The sequence below is a fragment of the Schistocerca serialis genome, chromosome 1, assembly GCF_023864345.2.
Source record: "Schistocerca serialis cubense isolate TAMUIC-IGC-003099 chromosome 1, iqSchSeri2.2, whole genome shotgun sequence".
NCBI classification, from domain to species: Eukaryota; Metazoa; Arthropoda; class Insecta; order Orthoptera; family Acrididae; genus Schistocerca; species Schistocerca serialis.
Window position 1 is genome coordinate 260,158,188 of NC_064638.1, and position 23,356 is coordinate 260,181,543.

The 23,356-nt window shown below is 38.7% G+C and overlaps 1 protein-coding gene across 2 annotated transcripts in view; it reads left to right on the forward strand.

Annotated features, from left to right (window-relative positions):
* The first annotated feature begins 680 nt into the window (after positions 1-680).
* LOC126467228 (spermatogenesis-associated protein 22) overlaps positions 681-23,356 on the forward strand; it is a 222,407-nt gene continuing 199,731 nt past the window's right edge. The window contains exon 1 of one of the 2 annotated variants that reach the window (XM_050096446.1): positions 681-800. In XM_050096446.1, the coding sequence (XP_049952403.1) occupies positions 749-800 (52 nt within the window). In that variant the 5' untranslated portion in view covers positions 681-748. Of the gene's footprint in view, positions 801-1,450; positions 1,536-23,356 lie in introns of those variants that run through there. The other variant, XM_050096447.1, reaches the window with a different exon arrangement.

Below are 23,356 nucleotides of genomic sequence, written 5' to 3' on the forward strand. Positions count from 1 at the left end.
CGATTTTATTTGTTTCTCAGCGACACTGACACTAATACCTATTCCACTCATCTTTTCAGTGGTACGAGAATTAAAATGGGACCATACTAAGGTGTATTCCTTTGTAAAGGAACATAGGAAAACAGAGTTAAGTATTTTTGGTTTTGCTTTGCAACTCTCAGTTTCAATTCCTGTCTTGTCCATGAGTGTCTGGACACTAACTTCGGTGGCACTAACTGAATGGTAGAAATTGCATGGCAAATTGCTTGCGTGTGTGGGGGTCTAGGCGTGCGACCAATTGCAGCGATATCGCTTGTGGCCTATCGCTGCTCGTATGTGGGGCCCTTAGTTCAATATATTAATCGTTCCTTCCGCATTTATGTTCGGTTTTAAGGAAGAAGAGAATATTAATTCTAGGAAACCAATTACTAGGAATATTTTTCTGTATTTGTCCGGTACTCTGATGAATCTGAAACAATTTTGGTAATGTTGAGATGCAAAAATATAAGTAGGCAATATTTATAAATGTATGACACAGAAAAATCTTTCTATACATGTTACTACTTCAATTTTTAATCTATTTTCTAAGAAAACGAGAATTAAGAAAAATATGTGAACAGTGTGTTTCGATTGTGTTCTTTCAGGTTGCTTCAAAAGCAAAGAAGCTGAAAAGATATGTACGAAGTTGGATCCTGACATTTGTACGATAGGCGCGAAAATCGAACTGAGGACGAATCTGATTGTTGTAAAGAAGAACTAGAAATCAATTATGACTTTTAATTTTCCTTCAAATCAGTCACCAGGCAATTACTTTAGGCAAGGTAATAAATATTTAAGATATTAAAAAAGAAGAAAAATGTATTTGCTAGTGTTTAATACAGTTATCACAAAGCGTTAATTTCAAGTCATTTCACGAATTAAGACCCTATGCTATTTTATTTGTCAAAATACACTAGTCCTCACGTTGCGTTTGTGGCAAGAGAGATTGAAACGATGTAGAACTTGAGTAATCATTAGACTACACGAATTTCGGTCTTTTGCAATTGATAGGACGTTGCGAAGTTGAGTCTTATTGTATACGGTTTAATTCTTATGGGCCTACTTTTGTATTTGTGAAGATAATACAGATATGAAAAGGGTCAAGAGTACCGTAGTATGAATGGAAGGTCGACCAACTTTGATAAGTGGCACATTTTCGGTACTGGTAGGCGGATTAATATTTCATTTGCGCTCATTCCAGTTATAAGTGAAGCAAGTGCTGATGATATTTTTAATTATAAAGAATTGCTGTAATTATGTCAGTCAAACATTTACTTGAGAATGTTTTTTATTTAAGATTTTAACACCCGGCAATGGTCGGAGTTTCTCCATGCCCATAAGACAGAAATCTGTAGACAGTTTTACCTGCAATAACGCAGTCAGGATAAATATCTAAAAAGTGTTATGAAATTTTACTTACTAACATATTTTCGTAAAAATTTATAAGTTGTTTCCTGAAGAAGACACAAAAACATTGGCTTTGGCTGTGTGGTTATGGCGGTTTATGAGCTTAAAAGGTGACTATTGACTTGCTTTCTTGAGGCAATTTATTGTAAAACCTTAAATAATACAGAAATTGCACTCTCTTATAGATCCGATTTTCTACCTGTACAGTCCACAAATTTGCTGCTTACAGTGTGTCAAAGAATCCAGTGTCTCAGTGGATAGCCTTTGATCTTCTAATTGCTTATGCATTAACAGCTATAATTACCTCACAGTTATAAACTAGGTAATTGTGAAACAGAGCAATGATCTGTTGCAACTTATTTCTTCTTGTACATGAATAATGGAAACAGAGCAATAATCTGCTGCAACTTATTTCTTGTTGTACATGAATAATGGGTTTAGCTTTCTGTCTTTTCAATAATTGGAAAAGTGTGAGTTGACAATGGTTTTGTACATAAATGGACAGTGGCTGAATAATAAGAGCATCATAGTTCCTAATAATGTAATATTATTTGCCTTCTATGGTATTGAATACTGTGAGTTTAATATTCTAATTATTTTTGTATAAGTCCTCTGTAAGAGGCAAAAGAAAGAGGGAAACAGAATCACTGCTGGTAATATGTGACTGTTATTACTGCTAGCTTTAGGTCTGTTGCTTATATGCTTGCTTGTATTTTAAAAATAAGTATTCAAGTCATTCACACTAGAAAATTATGTGGTCCATTGTTGCCTGTTTGCTGTTCACTATCAGTAACTTCCTCATGACTAACATCTTGTTATTAACATTAATTATATTTCTAGGCTCTTTGTTGTCTTTTCTTGACCTTACCACCTTGTATCTTCAGACAAGTTTAACTTAGGTCATGTGTGATCTGCCTATCCTCTCTCTGAATCTACCAATGCAAGATGTTTGCATTGTTGCTTAATGTAATAATGATCTGCCATGTGACATCATACATGTGTAGACAGAAAGAGAACAGAACATTGACAATATTTTTTTCTGTTTATATTAGTTTTTGGAATGTAGATTGTGGTGACAGACTGATCTGTAGCAAGTTCTAGGGTAAGCTGGAAGGTGGAAGTTTGGTTGTGAGTTGGCTCTCATTTTTCAAAACAAGTATTGAGATTCCAACATTTACATCTCATATTACTTGGTCACCTAATTTTGAACAGCAGTGGAAGAGTATGAGTCTACATAATTAGGACATAATAGAGTTTTCAGAATTTACTCAACATGTTATCAGTAGGCCTAGTCAGTCATTAAGACCTTTTACAGCAACTGTTTTGTATTTCTAATGTCATGTTACTCCAGATGCAGATCTTATTGATCACTTCTAAATATTTCTTTAAATTCCTTTCATCCATAATATGTACTGTTTTTCTTGGATATGGTAGGACTTTTTCTTCCAGGCATTACTTTTATAATATTTATTTGCTGTGCCCTATCTGGTACCTTACATGTAATGGCAGACCTACTTCTAAAAGCTTGTGAATGAACATCAAACTTTTCACTTGGCTGCTGTTGGCTCTTATCCACTATTTGGTAATTAGATAATCCTTTGTCCCAAATAGTGTTAAATGAATCATAATGTATTGTTCTATGGAAGTAACACTGGCAGAAGGGAAACAGAAATACATGTTAATGTTCGTACATAAAACGAAGCATATGTGTAATTCCAAAGAAGGTCAGTGCTGACAGATGTGAGTACTACCAAACAATCAGTTTAATAAGTAATGACGACAAAATTCTGACACATATTATTTACAGAATAATCGAAAGACATAGAGAAGCCAACATCAAGGATGATAAGTTTGGATTTCAGAGAAATGGAGGAACAATGGAGACAATAGTGTATGTTCAGCTTACCTTAGAATATAGATTATAGAAAGATAAACCTCTGTTTATAGCTTTTGTAGATTTACAGAAAGCTATTGATAATGTTGACTGGAAAAAACTACGTATTTGAAATATGGGATGAAATACAAGGACTGAAAGATTATCTAAAACTTGTGCAGAAACAAGACTTCATTTATAAAAGCTGAACATCAAAGAGAAGCAATAATTGAGAGGAGGAGCCTGTCTTCAATGCTATTTAGTCTGTATATTAAGTGAGCAGTAAACAAAACCAAGGAGACATTTAGAAAAGGAGTTGAAGTATAGGAAGAAGGAATAAAAACGTTGAGTTTTAACAACGACATTGTAATTCTGTCAGAGATGGTGAAAAAGTGGAAGATAAGTTGAATGGAATGGCTAGTGACTTCAAAAGAAGCATAAGATGAATATCATCAAAAGTGAAACAAGAGTAAAGGAATACATTCAAATTAAATCAGACCATGCTAAGGAAATTAGAATAGGAAATGAGACACTAAAAGTAGTAGGCCTTGATCAGATTTGCTCTCAGAGTGATTGAACTGGAGAGGACAGAAAATTCGAGAAAAGCTTTTCTGAATAAGGGTAATTTGCTAGCATTGAATACAAATTTAACACTGGAACAGTAAAAGGGGTCAGAAGACCCCTATAAATCTTTATTTCCACAATAATGAATTCCATTTTTAACATCTTTCCACCATACCTTTGTGACTTCTCATTTCTTCTACTTTTGGCAACAGAGTAGTGCAATTCGATGAATTTTCGCAATTTCATGAAAATTTTATGATGTATACTTAGAAAAATGGGAGGGGTCAACTGAGCTGTGGTGTAACTCCTTTTTGTAACGTTTCTGGTCTCATATTTACAAAAATACCTGCATTTCCTCTTGCTGTGGTCAACCATCACGGCTTCGAATGGTGATATACTTACTGTTGGAAAGTTTTCTGGTGCTGAATGTTGTAATATAACTTTAAGGTGGAGTTTTATGTGTTGCTGTTGTTACATGTCTCAGTAGTTATTCCCCCCCCCCCCCCCCTCCCCTCCCCCTGTAACAAGCATTTTCAATTGTTTTGCGTCAGTGTGGTCTTACTAATGAAACTATTTTGTGTGCTCTGGAGAACTTAGGTAGCGAATCAGAAAGTGACTCATCAGATTCAGATGGCAATTTTCTGTTAGAGACAACTGATAATGGAAATAGTGAGACTGAGGAGGAGTTACCATCGATAGATGACTCCCCATCTTATTTCAAACTACTGTCTCAGGAAGCAACTGGCATGATAGTGAAGCTGACTGTTAGAGATGGAACAGAATGGAAGACTGCTAATATGGAAGAAAGCCTGATCTGAAAGTACTGAAGCAGAAAGGAGGCCCACTGCATGTGCCTCCACCGAGTGGGTCACTCCATCACCAGTGCCTTCTGACCTCCTCACTTATTTTTGATGAATCATTGGTGTATATCAAAACACAAAGGTTCAAATGCTTGGAATTAAATAAATAAATAATAATAATAAAATACTACTTGTACTGTATTTTGGAGGGATAAAGCAATGATTGGTATCATGTATGCTGCAGGTGATTTGTGTGCTAGAGCTGTTTCCATGAATGACCTTTGGTCATGCTCTTTGGGGGTCTAATTTTGTCAGGGATGAAATGACAAGAGACATATTCCACTAACTTACTATATTCCTCCACTTTGATGAGGATTCGTCCCAAGCTCAACGTATACCTGCTGACAAACCCACTCCTGTGTCTGAAATATGGAACAAGTGTGTGCAAAGCTGCCACCACTCTTACTGCCCTGGTGAAAATATTACAATTGAGCAGTTACTACAAGCTAAGTAAGCTGCAGTTTCATTCTGTTTATGCAAAACAAGAGTGACAGATAGGGACTCCAGTGTTGGGTAGCTGCAGACATAGCATCTAGTTACATTTGCAATGCCTTGCTGTACCATGCTAAGGAGGAAGGCCAACCAGACAACAACAGGTTATGTCTCTGAGTCGCTCATTTCCCTTTAGCAATTTACGTTCAATCCTCTGTTAAATTTTTTGTCTTGGACACGGAGATAAGGTGGTTTGTTATGGATTTTATATTGACTGTGGCACACTTCCTTGATTGTGTTGACAAAGAACCCTGTTTACAGATGCAGGCCACGCCTCCTGCTTTAATGGGTTAAATTACAGTGTTGTATGGAATGTCTGCCACATTCATTCAGCCACACATCATATTTAGCCCTAAGTAAATCCCTGATAAAGTCATTATTCATTCACTGATCATATGAAGCAAATCCTTTGGTGAGCATTCAGGTATTTGGATTGAGTCAAGTTGTACCGTAATTTTTATCACATGACATTTGCTTCTCAGTAAAGGCATCAACTGTGAAAAGTTTGAGATTATAATAATTACATCGATCTGGAGGGTTCAAAGTTCTTTCCTGGATGTATGACTGGTGAACTTGAGAACCCTATTGTTTTAATGTTTGCAGTGCTACTTTCTTTTCCATGCTGCCAATCTCTATTTTTTGGCCAGGTGTTTGAGCAGAGTGAAAACAAAACTCCCCGTAAATTACAGAATGGGTTATTTTACAAATTTTTGTTGCCAAATGAAGTGTGGGAAATGGACTAATGTGGTATTAAATTGACCAACATGAGGTCTGGTTTTGCAAAAAAGGGTTTATTTGCTTAAAAGTAATAAGAGTAATTAAAAAATAATTAGTGATTTGAAGAAAAATTATTGTCCGAATTTTCGTAGTCTAAAAGTGGGCAGTGAACAAATGAGGTATCAGAGTGACTAGTGTGAGGTGTAGTAGTACAAAAAAATATTTAATTACTTGAAAATAATCAGGGCAACAGAGAAAAAATTAATTAGTGATTGGAGCTAAAATCAAGATGTTTGTGAGCAGCTGTTGTTAGCTATCTAAACGATGTACCAAAAAGTTTCTCTCTTCAATTCCTACCTATTTTGTGCATAAAAAGTTACATTGGTGTGATATTTTACTGTCAAAACATTACTTCAAATCAAATTCTGAATTTAAGTCTTTTGTGAACAGAAAATGCCAGGAAAGCAAATGAGGTGTCAAAAAGTTTCTCTCTTCAATACTTAGCTATTTTGCATGAAAAAGTTGCGTTGGTGTGGTATTTGATTTTTAAAATGGCCGCCTTTGAATCAAATACTAAATTTAGGACATTTCGAGAATGGCAGACATGAAAAAACATACGAGGTGTCAAAAAAAGTTGATTTTCTCAGGGCCTAAATATTTTGTGTGTAGATCACATAACTAATGAGGAGGTATTGACTAAAACTGGGGAGAAGGGAAATTTGTGGCACAATTTGACTAGAAGAAGGGATCAGTTGGTAGGACATATTCTGTGGCATCAAGGGATCACCAATTTAGCATTGGGTGGGGAATTGCAGGACACCTCTTGATAGGTCAGGGGTGCTCTACACAAAGGAAGTGGGTACTCGGGTAGCAGAGTACTTGTTGTGTGAACATGGGGGTTTTTTAGGCTAGGCAGTAGTGCGAGGTGTCCTGATGAACATTCACCAGTCGACGTGCAGGCAGGGAAATCAGGACATGTCAGTGTAAAGACACTTCAGGTATCAGGATATTAGAAATAAATTTTCAGAGTGTTTGGAATGAAGTTCCTGAATTTACTGCCCTCCAGGAAGCATGTGGTGCGCAAATTATTCTCGGGACAGAGACCTGGCTGAACCGTGAGATAGGAAGTTCTGAAATATTTAGTGAGGGTTGGAACGTGTATCGGGAAGACAGATTAGACGCCGTAGGAGGTGGTGTCTTTATTGCAGTTGACAAAAATATTGTGTCTACTGAGGTCTAAGTAGAGTGTGATTGTGAAGTTAACTGGACATATTTAACAGGGCTAGGGGAAATGAAGTTAATTGTGGGGTGTTATTACCGACCACCAGGTTCCACCATGACAGTTCTAGAATCATTCAAAGGGAGTCTACATTCTGTATCGCAGAAGTACCCGGATCGTGCTATATTAGTCGGAGGCAACTTCAACCTACCTTGTATTTATAACCCTGTATTCATCTGACCAAAAGTCTTGTTCCTCCTGCCACCGAACTTCACTAATTCTCACTATAGCTAACTTTAACCTATCCATTTCCCTATATAAATTTTCTAACCTACCTGCCCGATTAAGGGATCTGACGTTCCATTCCGATCCGTAAAATGCCAGTTTTCTTTTTCCTGATAACAACGTCCTATTGAGTAGTCCCCGATCCGAATGATCCGAATGGGGGACTATTTTACCTCCAGAATATTTTACCCAAGAGGACGCCATCATCATTTAATCATACAGTAAAGCTGCATGCCCTCGGGAAAAATTACGGCTGTAGTTTCCCCTTGCTTTCAGCCGTTCGCAGTACCAGAACAGCAAGGCCGTTTTGGTTAGCGTTACAAGGCCAGATCAGTCAATCATCCAGACTGTTGCCCCTGCAACTACTGAAAAGGCTGCTGCCCCTCTTCAGGAACCACATGTTTGTCTGGCCTCTCAACAGATACCCCTCCATTGTGGTTGCACCTACGGTACGGCCATCTGTATCGCTGAGGCACGCAAGCCTCCCCACCAACGGCAAGGTCCATGGTTCATGGGGGGGATGTAAGACTTACAATTTGAAATAATCAAATATTTTTAACAGTAGATTTGCTACAGTCATTTCATAACAATTGCACAGTGAAAAATGTGCAAATCCAAAACATGTGGTCTTTTATTTTTTATGCTTCAAATAAGAAGTTTTCTGAAAAACCACTTTAGCAACTTTGTTTTGTTTACATGCCGTATATCCTTGCAGCAGTGCAGGAGATGACTTGACTTCGAGCTTTCTGCTTTCTGTGAATCAAACTTAGATTTGGACGCAATTCTCTGCGTGACACAGTGATGTTGGTCGTAAAGAGTCCACAACAAAGAATTGCGGCAATGAGTCTCAACATTGCATCACAGTGCTTACTAAGCTTCATAAGAAGTGTGCTGTGACATGACCTCATTGTGTATGTAATGGAGGTTATTTTTCTTTTTTCTTTTATTTGTGCCACCTCTGCCAGCTTCCGATAATTACTGAATCACATAACTCATGATTCACATACAGTATTTACATTGGTTGTAAACATATTCCTTACATTACAATGTGCTTCCATCATTGCCATGAGATGTCACTCTAGATGCCAAGTCTAATGGAACATATAACATTCATGCCTCAAGACAACTTTTCTGCCATGTGCTGCTTTCATCGCATAAGTTACACTATGTGGTCAAAAGTATCCGGACACCCTCAAAAACATACGTTTTTCATATTAGGTGCATTGTGCTGCCACCTACTGCCAGGTACTCCATATCAGCGACCTCAGTAGTCATTAGACATCGTGAAAGAGCAGAATGGGACGCTCTGCGGAACTCATGAACTTCGAATGTGGTCAGGTGATTGGTTGTCACTTGTGTCATATGTCTGTACGTGAGATTTCCACACTCCTAAACATCCCTAGTTCCATGTTTCCAATGTGATAGCGAAGTGGAAACATGAAGGGAAACGTACAGCACAAAAGTGCACAGGCCGACCTCGTCTGTTGACTGACAGACACCACCAACAGTTCAGGAGGATTGTACTGAGTAACAGGCAGACATCTATCCAGACCACCACACAGGAATTCCAAACTGCATCAGGATACACTGCAAGTACTATGACAGTTAGGCAGGAGGTGAGAAAACTTGAATTTCATGGTCGAGCGGCTGCTCATAAGCCACACATCACGCCGGTAAATCCCAAATGACGCCTTGCTTGGTGTAAGGAGCATAAACATTGGGTGATTGAACAGTGGGAAAATGTTGTGTGGAGTGACGAATCATGGTACACAATGTGGCGATCTGATAGCATGGTGTGGGTATGGCGAATGTGTGATGAATGTCATCTGCCAGCGTGTGTTGTGCCAATAGTAAAATTAGAAGGCGGTGGTGTTATCATGTGGTCATACCTTGTTGTTTTGCGTGGCACTATCACAGCACAGGGCGACATTGATGTTTTAAGCAACTTGTTGCTTCCCACTGTTGAAGAGCAATTCGGGAATGGTGATTGCATCTTTCAACACGATTGAGCACCTGTTCATAATGCATGGCGTGTGGTGGAGTGGTTACACGACAATAACATCCCTGTAATTTGAATGGCCTGGACAGAGTCCAGACCTGAATCCTATAGAACACCTTTGAGATGTTTTGGAACGCCGACTTTGTGCCAGGTCTCATCGACCGACATTGATACCTCTCCTCAGTGCAGCACTCCGTGAAGAATGGGCTGCCCGTGCCCAAGAAACCTTCCAGCATTTGATTGAACATATGTCTGTGGGAGTGGAAGTTGTCATCAAGGCTAAGGGTGGGCCAACACCATATTTAATTCCAGTATTACTGATGGAGGACGCCACAAACTTGTAAGTCATTTTCAGCCAGGTGTCTGGAGACTTTTGATCACATAATGTACATGAAAGTAATAATATTCACTTAATTAATGTTGTTCAGTGAATAATTCATGGTCCATACACCAGTCAAGTCGTCTGGCCATATATACTTAATGCTACCCATGCTATGCCAGGCCGGGTTGCTTAATGTATATAATTTCAAGTTGCCTCTTTGTGTCTGTCTCTAGGTGCAGACTAATCTCAGAAACTACTGTAGGGATTTTGATCCAGTTTTCACTAATAGATATACAGATTCATGAGTACCTTTTTGTATATAATTTATAAATATTTTGTACAAGCTGCCTGAATTATGATGAATTAAAGCTATACATTAAGTAAAATGAAAATGGGTTGCAGATTTGCTTTCTTTTATGTGAAGAATATTTGAAGGAGTGCAGTATATGACTCAACTTTCAGCTTTCTGCTTTCCATGAGTCAAACATAAATGCAAAAGTAATTCTGTGCATATGGTGTGAAAGATATTATTTGTTTTGAGAGACATACAATTTGCAATTTTGGTAAACATTTTTGGTGTACAGTGATCAATAGATTATTATATTTTAATTAAAGTTCATTCTTGATCACAACACTTACGTCTCAATAACATAGGTGACTGGTTTCGGTTATATTTATATAACCATCTTCAGACCCATGGCTTCCTTGGAGGATGGTAGTTGACTTCGTAGCAGCTGAGGAGAGCTCCGCCTACCATCCTCCAAAGAAGCCATGGGTCTGAAGATGGTTATATAAATATAACCGAAACTGGTCACCTATGTTATTGAGACATAAGTGTTGTGATCAAGACTGAACTTTAGTTAAAATACATACAATTTGAAATAATAAAATATTTTTAACCATTCGTTTGATAACAGTTTTCCGAAAAACCACTGTAGCAACTTTGATTTTTTTTTACGTGCAGTATATTATTTCAGCAGTGCAAGAGGTGATTCACCTTTGATTTTCTGCTTTCATTGAATCAAACCTATATTTAGACACGATTCTCTGTGTGACACTGTGAAGAAGTTGGCCATAACGAGTTCATGACAAAGAATTGTGGCAATGAGTCTCAACAGCGCATCACAGTGCATACTAAGCTTCACAAGAAGCCAAGAAGCCACTTCTTGTGAAGTGTGCTGTAAGATGACCTAAATGTGTACATCATGCATGTTATTTTTCTTTTTTCTTTTATTGTGCCACCTTAGCCAACCTCCAGTACATATTAAATAACCAACACACACATAACTCATGATTCACATACAGTATTTACATTGGTTCCTTACATTACAGTGTGCTCCCATCATTGCTGTGAGATGCCAATCCAGATGCTCATTCTATAGGGAACACGTAATATTCATGGCTCCAGTTTCCTTGCCATGCCCTGTTTACATCACATAAGCTATATGAAAGTGATGATATTTGCTTACTTAATGTTGTTCTGGGAATAATTCGTGGTCCATATACCAGTCACGTCTTGCGGCCATAGAGAATTAATGCTGTGTGTTTGAATCTGGGCCAAGTTGCTAGTTATATACAGATTCAAGTTTTCAGAAACTGCTGTAGGTATTTTATCTGGCAGCCAGAGACTGTGCTCATGTGTGTGTGAGTTGCTTTTGCATGAGAGTGAGTGAGTGAGTGTGTGTATGTGTGTGTGTGTGTGTGTGTGTGTGTGTGTGTGTTGCCTAATTGTGATGAAGGCCTGTTTGACTAAAAGCTTCATTTGACAGACTTTTAGTTGTTTCCATTGGCAACTCAGCTTCTCTCCTATATGGTGAGTAGCAACTATCCTTTTCATAATATTGTCATTTATAAATATTGTGTACAAATTGCCTGAATTATGATTAATAACAGTTAAGTTGTAAAAATGGTGTCACTCCCACCTAGTGAACACCAGTCATAGCTTGAGAGAGAAGCAGCGCCTTGAGGCAGCAGAAAGCATGACAGAATTTGCATTTGGTGTGATGGTCTAGTGCTCAGTCAGGGTTTCTGGATGATTGGCATACGTCAAGGATTTAAGATAGCCCCATAAGGAGAGCCACAGGAGACTAAATGTGCACATGTGCCAGCCACTGAAGATCACACCTCAAAGAGATGAGATGGTTGTGGAAGTGCCATGTGTGCTGTGGTGCTGTCTGTTGGATCCAGACCTTCCCCACATCCATTTCTTCAAGTTTGGGAAGAAAAAACTCCTCAATAATCTGGACATAACATTCAGGAGTGACCACAGCTATCCTGTCGTTCTTTGTGAAAAACCATGGGCTAATAATGCCAATTTGGGATAATGTCCTCAAAATAGTCACACGTTCTGTATGCAGGAGCTGGTCCTGAAGTTCTCAGGGGTTCATGTCATTCCGATGTTGTATGGTTTGTTTATTCACGCATCCAGTCATGAGGTAGGTTTTTGTTCAAGGCATCACATGCATTTTTTTGTGAAACAAAATTGTGTGGATTAACTGTGTGAATGACTGCCAGTTTGTATGGATGAAATTTCAGGTCATCATGAAAAATTCACCTCCCAGTGCAGCTGCATGTTTGCATGCAGATCACTTGGGGGAATTCAAAATCGCCAACCTTACATTCTTGATGTTTTCTGGTGTTCTGGTAGTTCTGGAAGGTCCTGGTTTCTTTTCATACACACTACCAGTATCCATGAACATGTTCGTACACATAAAAATCGATTTTTGATCAGGAACACAACCTGCAGCGCGTTGTTGAACAGTTCTCTGAATGCGCACTTGGTTGCGGTGAGTGAATGGCTGTTGGAAGAGTAAGTTGCCGCGGTGAACATGTGCTTCTCTCTCATCCACTGCATGATCGCTACTAAACTAACCTAAAAAAAAAGTTAGGTTCTGCCACTTCAAATGTGCTCAACCCCACACGGCAATAAGTAACTGCCACTGTGTCGTATGTATTTCAAATAAGTGAGTTCCTGTGCTGCACCCTGTACACACTGAGGTGATAAAAGTCTTGGAATACCTCCTAATATAGTGTTGGATATCCTTTTGCCTGGCAGAGTGCAGCAACACAACATGGCATTGACTCAAGAAATCAGAAGTCCCCTGCAGAAATATTGAGCCATGCTGCCTCTATAGCAGTCCACAACTGCGAAAGTGTTGCCACTGCAGGATGTCAACCATGAACTGACCTGTTGATTATGTCCCATAAGTGTTCGATGGGATTCATGGCCAGATCATTCGCTCGCATTGTCCAGAATGTCCTGCAAACCAGTTGTGAAAGTTGTGGACAGTTTGTGACCTGGCATATTGTCATCCATAAAAATTTCATTGTTGTATGGGAATATAAAGTCCACGAATGGCTGCAAATGGTCTTCAAGTAGCCAAAAACAGGCATTTACAGTTAACAATCAGTTCAGTTGGACCAGAGGACCTAGGCCATTCCATGTAAACACAGCCCACACCATTATTGAGCCATCACCAGCTTGGACAGTGCCTTGTTGACAGCTTGGGTCCGTTGCTTCATGCAGTCTGTGCCACACTCGAACCCTACTGTCAGCCCTTACCAACTGAAATCGGGGCTTATCTAACCAGCCATGGTTTTCCTGTTGTCTGTGATGCAACCGATATGGTCAAGATCCCAGGAGAGGTGCTGCAGGTGCTGTCATGCTGTTGGCAGAGGCACTCACATTGGTCATCTGCTGCCATAACTCATCAACAAACAGTGAGGCCATCGGTCCCATTGGATTGGGAAGAATGGGGAAGAAAATTAGCTGTGCCCTTTCAAGGGAACCATGAAAATGCCAATTATTTGTTCATTAACAATATAATAAAATATTTAGCACTTCGTCTACAGGCCACGAGTGGCCTACCTGGACCATCCGACCGCCGTGTCATCCTCAGAGGAGGATGCGGATAGGAGGGGCATGGGGTCAGCACACCGCCCTCCTGGTCGTTATGATGGTATTCTTTAATGAAGCCGCTACTATTCAGTCGAGTAGCTCCTCAATTGGCATCACGAGGCTGAGTGAATCCCGAAAAATGGCAACAGTGCATGGCAGAGGGATGGTCACCCATCCAAGTGCCGGCCACGCCCAACAGTGCTTAACTTCGGTGATCTCATGGGAACCGGTGTATCCACTGCGGCAAGGCCGTAGAATAAAATATTTAAATGGCAAAATATCACCTATTAATAACATCCAAGTTCAGTTCTTCAGCATCCTAATAAACTTTGTTATCTTCGTAGGCATTTTATATTCTAAACTAATGTCTGTTGGTGGTATATGAAATACTAAGAATGTGGAAAAGAATTGTTTGTGTTGATAATGCAAGTGGCATAAATAAGTTGATCATAAATGTACTTCTGTAAGGGCTGATAACTATTACTTAATTCAGACATAGCACAGTTCATGTGGCTCTGTACAATATAGTCTATAATTTCAACAAAACCAGTAGAAACAAGGCAAGAAGGCAATATGTAAAGCAGAATGTCATATTGTTAAGAACTTGACAGGCATCTGCTGGTGGAAATTGAAGGAGTGGGTCAGCCAGGAGGAGCAAAATCCAGTGAGACAAGGAGGGGTTGGCAATTACAAAACAGAGAGAGAGAGACTGGGATGGAGTGCAATATCAGAACAGGAAAGGAAGTGAGATATTGACGGGGTAATTAAATGAGAGGAAATGATAGAAAGTTTTGGGCAATTGAGTGGAAATTGGTGGCCAAGGGTAGAGAGTTTTGGTGACTTAGGAGAGTGATTGTGTGAATGAAGAATGTGATGGAGAGAGAGTTCCAACTTGAAGAGGGCAGAAGAGCTGGTGCTTGGGGGAGGTAATTGAGTTTGCATTTTATCACAGTTTCTTGGTGGCCATTCAGACTGGAAGGCAGGAGGTTAGTTATCAATTCACATAGAACACTGCATGATAATTGCAGCATAGGTAGTTTGTAGCATGGCAACTTTAACAAGTGACTCTTCTTTTGATTTAATATGAAATTCTTGTGACTGGATTACAATAGAAAGGTTTTTGTGGGATTGGCCTTGCACCTAGGTCATTCACAGAGGTGATTCGTGAGAGGCAGGATTGGGAGCAGATGTGGCATAGTGACAGACTTGGATGTTACATAGGATAGGCAAATGAAGGAATACCTATTTGGGAGCTGCAAGCAGGATTTTGAGTAGGATATCTCACCTCAGATCTCAAGATGTAGATGAAGTTCTGGCCAAGGGACTGGTTGAGTTTTTCATGGCCAGAGTGATGTTTGGGTAACAGGAGGAGTATAGTTGATTATTGGTTCATACTGGTGGCTGGTTTGTTGGCAGTTCAAGAAGATATGGAGTTGGAAATCTTGTTTGTGGACTAGTTGGACTGAATTCGACAGCTTGTAGAGTCTCTGGTAAGGTTGTCTTCATATTGAGATGACTCCTTTCTTCCCACTACAAACATGGTTCCCACAGGTGCCAAGAGTGTAAGGGAGCTTGTTTTGTTTACTGATCAGATGAACATTGCAATAAATAGCAAATTGAGTATAGTTTTAGAAAGATCAACTAATGATATTTTTTCACTAAAGTTTGAAAAGACGTACTGTATAATGTTCCATGCTTGTAAGAGGTTTCCCCTAGTATATATCTAAAATATAATAACAGCAGATAAAAGAGGCTGAAGTGTTAAATTCTTGGGATTTCAACTTGATAGTAAATTCAGTTTATTTTTCGACACTCTCCTTTTAGACTTATACACTTTGTACAGTGCTGTTCTAATTTGTTGATCCCTTCTGAATAATAGGAATTGTCCAAGTCTACAAAATAGCTATTAGTTGCTGCAATCACCTCCTCGTTTGAATAAAATCGTTGTCCCGGCAGCCATTTCTTCAAATTGGGGAACAAACAGTATTCCTAGGGAGCCAAGTCTGCAGAATAGGGGGGATGTGAAATGAGTTGGAATCCTATTTCCATTAATTTTGCGACCATAACTGCTGAGGTGTGTGCTGGTGCATTGTCATGATGGGAAAGGACTGTTTTGCATTTTTCTTGCAGCTCGGTTTTCAGACAGTCCAATAATGATGAATAATATTCACTTGTAATAGTTTTACCCTTTTCCAAATAGTCGATGAAGATTATCCCTTGCGAATCCCAAAAGACAGTCGCCATAACCTTTCTGGCCGAAGGAATGGTCTTCTCCTTTTTTGGTGCAGATTTTTCCTTGGTCTCAGGAGTATAGTAATGTATCCATGTTTCATTCACAGTGATGAAACGATGTTAAAGTCCTATGGATTCTTCCTGAACACCTGCGGACCATCCTTGCAAGACTTCATACGATTCAATTGCGGAATGCTTCTTGCGGATAGCTTTCTCATGTCCAAATGTTTATGCAAAATATTATGTACCCATTCATTTGAGATGCCCACAGCACTAGCAATCTCACACATCTTCTCTTTAGTCTCCTGAGGATTTTGCATTTCATAAAGTAATGTTTAATCACCACCCAAAATTTTTTTTTGTCCAATTTTTGACAGTCACTCGACTTCCTTGATTCACACGAATGCCAAACACAAAGAAATAGACTAATATGGCTGAAACTTGGTGTGCATTCTTTCCAAAGACGCTACTAATTAAACATGACCTCGATATGTGCCATTGATGCCATCTGTCGGACTACTTATCCGAAACTATTCTGATGCACTGTAACCACTGTGTATAAAATTTTGCACAGCCTTCAGTACAAAAGACAAGACTGGGGGAGGTGTAGCAATTTTCACTGTAAATGAAAGTAATTTTAATGTTACTGATGTGAGTGCCTTCTGCTTGGAAGGAGTCTCAGAATTTGCTACAATGAACCTAAAATGGGGTAGAGATAACATAACAGTTATCGGTGTTTACAGGCCACCTGCAGCAAATACAGATACGGTTTTTTGTTAATCTTTCTGACTTGCTTGTATATATAGACACAACATTTTCTGGGCCAAATGGTCTTGTAAATTTTATAGTTGCAGGGGATATAAATATAGATTTATTAACAAACAATGCCAGCACCAAAAAGTTACATCTCCTGTGTGATGAATTTAACCTGACCCCACTCATTCGGGAACCCACTAGAGAAATTGGCAATAGTAAAATGTGACTTGATAATATAATAACAAACATGACCTACCTATCCCACGACCAAACTGCATGGTAGCACATATAAAATGGTTTAAAAATAATAGCTTTTCATATGATAGCTTTGCTGCTGCCTTCTATTACTGCTTTGATACCACATGCCCAGTTGTAATCACAAAAATGAAACAAACAAAAAAATGTAAACAAAAATATTTGGGTAAATTGAAGTTAGAGAAAAATTAAAACGACTCCACAGTGCAATGCTGAATATTAGAGAGATTCCTGAGCCAAAGAAAGCCTTCAGAATATATCAAGCACACTATAAGGACTTACTCACACAGACCAGGAGCAACTATGTTGCAAATAAGCATCAAAACTTACACAACATAACATCTGGCACCTGGGCAGTCATAAACACTTTTAGAACCTGCAATGACAAATCCTGTATGGACTTTACTATTAACCACAATGGCATGCTCATAAAAGACCAAATGGAAATTGTAAATATTTTTAATGAATGTTTTTCTTCCATAGGGGAAGCCATAAATGACAAACATAAAAACATGCACTACAGTTTTAAGGTAATGCATGTGACCATAGTATATATCTAGCCCCCACAAACTGTGCAGAAATAATGGACATCATTAGCTCTCTAAAACCCTCTAATTCAGCTGGGCATGATGGCCTAAATATCAAAGTTTTAAAAGCCTTTAGCCAAAATGTCTCTGTACCTCTGTCTGTAGCAGTCAACAATATAATAGAATCTGGCGCCTTTCCAGACAGACTAAAAATAGCACAGGTAACACTTGTTTTTAAAAAAGGTGACCATAACAAAATAGAAAACTACAGACCAGTCTCGATCTTTCCTGTCTTTTCCAAAATAGTTGAGAAAGTTATATACAACAGGATTATAAACTTTCTTAACAAACACAACCTGATGTTTGAAAATCAAAGTGGATTCCTAAAAGGTAAATCAGCTAGCACTGCAGCTGCTCAACTAATTGAAGAGATGTTAGGGGGTATCGAAAGCAAGGAACATATGGCGGGTGTATGCCTAGACCTGGAAAAAGCCTTTGATTGTGTGAATGTTGACATCCTATTAGACTAGCTATGGAACATGGGCACTAGAGGCACTGCTTATGACCTAATAAAGTGTTATATGAGCAATAGAAAACAGTTTGTTCTGCTTAAAATGGAAAGTGGTGTCTACAAATCAGAGATCACATACATAAAATATGGAATGCTCCAGGGCTTGATGTTCGGTCCCCTTCTGTTCTTGATCTATGTAAATGATATTAAATACTGTACTATAAATTCAAAAGTTGTTCTGTATGCCGATGACACGTCCATTGTGTGTAAAAAGGAATCATGTAATGAACTAGATGCCAAGTGTAATAATGTGACAAAAGAAATTGTTCAGTTTTTTAATGAAAGCCACTTAAATGTAAGCACCAGTAAAACATGTTTGATGGAGTTTAACAAAAGTAGTTTTAATAATAAAATTAAATTATACATTAGCAACAAATTGGTAAAGAAAGAGCCTAGTGTAAAATTCCTCGGCCTAACAATCCAAAGCAACCTGAAATGGGACACACATATTGGCTCCCTAGCAACTAAGTTGTCAAAAAATATATTTGCAATCAGTACTATTAGCACTGTAGTCCTAAAGACTGCATACCATGCTCTTTTCTCCTCCCACTTGGTCTAGGGTATTGAGATTTGGGGGGCAACAACCAAAGCTAATCTAGATAAGCTACTCATTCTTCAAAAGAGGGGTGTGAGAATAATCTGTGGAGCAAAATATAGGGAATCTTGTCACAACTTGTTTCTAAAAACAAGGGTGTTAACTGTTATAAATACATACATTCTAAAAGCTATATTGCTTGTGAAAAGAGTGCAACCAAACACTTATTTGGATTTCCACCAGTACAATACTAGAAATAAAGAAAGATTTTACATCGGCAGCCACAGAACAGCACTTTACGAAAAGGGGCCTCAGTACGCAGGCATAAAATTAGCTAATGCACTGCCTAGTGCAGTCATGGCTTTTCCTACAATTAAACTGAAACATCAGCTTAAGAAACTTTTAGTAAAACACCCTTTCTACACCTTACAAGAATACCATACTTATATGAAGAGCAACAAATGCTTTGTGATATTATGTAAATAGAAAGCAGTAAACATCTTATTGTAATTTTGTTGTAAATTAATGACGTATTCAGAAGAATGTGTCTTGTGTATTGTGCAAATAACTGTAATTATAACTGTTTCTTTGTACATGTGCAATGTACCATTCGATGTTGAATAAAGCTATTATTATTATTATTATTATTATCATCACTGCATCAGTCCTGTGGGGTTAGGATCCCATACTGTGCAGCAGTACTCCAAAAGAGGACAAGTGTGGTGTAGGGAGTCTCTTTGGTAGATAAGTGTTCCACCAGTCAAACACAGTCTTTGGTTTGCCTTCCCCACAACATTTTCTGTGTGATTGTTCCAGTTTATTTTTTTTGTAATTGTAATCCCTAGGCATTTAATTGAATCGCATCATTAAGTTCACACAGTTTATTGTGTAACTGAAATTTGATGGAATTTTTTAGTACTCATGTGGAGGACCTCACAATTTTTCTCTTTTTTGTGAAGAAATAATAAGCAGCCAATCACGTACAAGACGGAAGGTTTATTTAAAGCCCTTGACCATGGTTTCAACATCTGCTACTACATACAGGTACCCAGCTAACTACACAGTGAGTCTGAATAATTTTCGTATCCGTGACGAGTTACTATTGTTCCTGTATATACATCTTAACATGTATCCACTGTTAACGTGGTAAGGTTGTAACTAATATTCTTCTGAAGGAGACGTTTTTATAAATGATGAAACAATGGTCAAAGGGTTTAAAGAAACCATCCATTTTGCAACTGATTAGCTGCTTATTACTTCCTCATGAAGATTTCTTTCTGTGGTTGCTGCTCCAGCAGTGTGATGTACAAAATTAAAAAAAAATTTCTTTTTATTGTTCAGGGTCAATTGCCACTCTTTGCGTCATGAAGATATCTTATCTAAATCATTTCGTAATTCTTCTTTGATCTTTTGATGAGTTTACCACAGGGTAAATGGCAGTATCATAGGCAAACAGTCTAAGAGGTCTGCTCAGATTGTCTACTAATTGTTTAGATTAAGAACAGTAGAAGGCCTTTAACAATTCCTTGGAGTACCACAGATATAACTTCAGTTTTACTAGATGATTTTCCATCAGTTGCTGACAACTGTGACTTTTCTGACAAGAAATTTCGAATCCAGTCACACAGCGGTAATTATACTCTAATTGGCACACGATTTGATTAGAAGTCACTTATGAGGAACAGTGTTGAAAGCCTTCTGGAAATCTAGAACTATGTAATCGAGTTCAGAGTCCATGTCTATAGCACTCATTACTAAGAGATAAACAGCCAGTTTTGTTTCATAAAAATTATATTTTCTGAATCTGTGCTAGTTATGCGTCAATAGATGATTTCTTCAAGGTATTTCATAATGTTGAAACACATTATACAATCCAAAATCCTAATATGAATCAATATCAGTGATATGGGACTATAATTTAGTGGATTTAAACTATCTCATATCTTTTTATTAATGTGACCTGTGTAGCTTTCCAGTCTTTGGGTACAAATCTTTCGTCATGTGAGCAATTGTTTATGATAGCCAAAAATGGAGCTATTTCATCAGCATTGTCTGAAAGGAACCTAATTGGTACACAATCTGGACAAGTAGCCTTACCTTTATGAAGTGACTTAAGTTGATTTGCTTCAAGGAGGATATCAACTTGCAACTTAACTTGTGTTGGCAGCTGTTTGTGATTTGAATACTGTTTTGTTTTTGCTGCATCTTTTTGTGAAAGAATTTCTTGAGTGGTGTTGTCATCGCTGACATCAATGCTATCACACTGTTGAGGCATTGATGGTGTCTTCCCACTGGCATACTTTATATCTTTGGATTTTTTGCCAGATTTCGAGACAGAGTTTCTTTGTGGAAACTACGAAAACCCTCTCCCATTGAAGTTGGCTAAGTTTAAGGCATCTGTAAACCACTGACAGTCATGGAGATTTTGTGTTCTTTTAACCCTTTGAACGGAACATCGGTCTGAGATACCGCCATAGTTGACATTAACAATGCTAACGGCGCTGCATTGTTCGTGAGGGTGGGGAGAAGCCCAGTAATCTTCAGTCGGGTCCCGAACCGCAGCTGGCCAACAACGTATTGTCGGCGCATGCATTGTTTTCAAGTAAGTAGAATTTTTGTTACGTATTGTCGGTCTGTGAGACCGTGTTCCGAAAAAATGCATTCCCCTCCCGGTCTGACAGACCGGGTGTTCCTAAAAGTGTCAAATTTTTGCCGGTCTCCCAGACCGGTGTTCCTAAAAGTATCACGCATTTGTCGGTCTGTATGACCGATGTTCCACTCTTTGAACTCTTCTGTTTTCTGTGTAGCAACATTTCATCTATTTGATTGAAATTTTTGCCACCACACGATGCTTAATACTTTTGTGTTCATAGAAGAACGAGAAAAAAGTGTAACAACTCGTATTTAACGTTTTAATTTTTCCTCTTTCCGTTTTTCACACACATTCTCCAATTTACCGCGCAAACTTATTACAGCGATAGAATTATCCCCATTAAATTTCGTTAAAACTCATTTTTCCCTTTTTCCTTGCAGGTTTACAATGGAAGGTCCGAAATATGTTTCAAATCGGTCGAAAAGAATTGTAGCCCTTGCACGCTCTCAAAATTACCTTGAAGAATCAGACTCGGAAGTGGATTCAGATGAATCATGCATTCCAGATGAGGACCTTACTATCCAAGATCCTCGCAATGAAACAGATAATGACGATGACTCTCCCAATGATGATGATCGCGATGATGAAACTATTCGAGAAATATTTGAAGTCGAAAATACCGCAGTTCGCGAAGAAACTGGAGAGCAACCACAGTCTGACATAACTTCTGGTGGAAGCAGACTAATCACTCCACAGAAGCCTGCTGATGTTGCTAGCTCATCTACGCTTTCTGATGACACTCTAGATGAGAGTCGTCTTCCAGTTTCTTACTACGGAAGAAACAAGTGTTTCACATGGTCATCAACTCCTGTTCGCTCTAAGACGCGAACAGCAGCATCCAATATAATAAAGGTACGGCTATCAAAGATACAAGGGCCTGCTCTTACCGTGGGGAAAAACCCACTCCCAGGTGAAGTGTGGCGCCTTTTGTTTACTGACGACATGATTGAGACGATTGTAAAGCATACTAATGAAAAGTTGGCCAAAATTCGTTCTGTTATTGAACTAAAAGAAAGTGTAGCTTACAGAGACACTACTGTGCAGGAAGTGAACGCTGTGATTGGAGTCACAGTTCTTTGCAGCATATTCAAATCTGCGAGGGAGCCTATGACCTCGCTGTTTTCCACTTCGGTCTTGGGGAGGCCAATTTTTCGATCAATAATAACAGAAAAGCGATTAGGAATATTGCTTAGGGCATTTAGATTCGATGACTCGAGCACGAGGGAACAGAGGGAAAAATATGACCCAGCTGCTGCCATTACAGACATATTTAATAAGTTTATTTGGAACTGCCAACAAATTTATAGCCCTGGAGCGCATTTGACAGTTGATGAAACTTTGGTGCCTTTCAGAGGGAGGGTTAAATTTCGTATATATATGCCGAATAAACCGGCTAAATATGGCATTAAGGTCATGGGTCTGGCAGATGCACACAATGCATATATTTACAATGCCTACATCTACTCCGGCAAAGGCTGTGATGGAGCCACACTTTCTACAGCAGAAAAGAAAAAGAGCATTCCCACGCAGTCTGTAATCCGCCTATCTAAAGGGCTGTATGGCACAAACAGAAATATTAGTTGCGACAATTGGTTTTGTTCTGTGGAACTTGCCCAGGAGCTACTAGCTCACAATTTGACATTAGTTGGGACACTAAAAAGAAACAGACCCCAGATACCAGCAGAATTTCAAGCAAGAAGCGATCGTGAAATTGGGTCCAGCCTTTATGGCTTTACGAAAGAAATGACTCTGCTTTCTTATGTCCCAAAAAGGAATAAGGCAGTCCTACTTCTTTCGTCAATGCATCATTCCAATTACACTGACGTTTCAAATGATAAACCTGAAATCATATCTTTTTATAACGCCACAAAAAGTGGAATAGACACGCTAGATATGAAGTGCAGTGTTTATTCTACTAATCGCAAAACAAGAAGGTGGCCGTTGGCTATTTTTTACCACATGGTGGCCATGGCTGGATCAAACGCAAGTATACTTTATGGACTTTTTGGAGAGAAGAAAACCGTATCACGTTTTGATTTCCTGAAAAGAGTTTCTCTATATTTGGTCTACGATTTCGTAAAATCCCGACTGGCAATCTCCAATCTGCCTCAAGAGCTACAAAGTATTATTTCATCTTTAGAAGAAGAGGCAGCAAAAGAAAAGCAAATCGTTA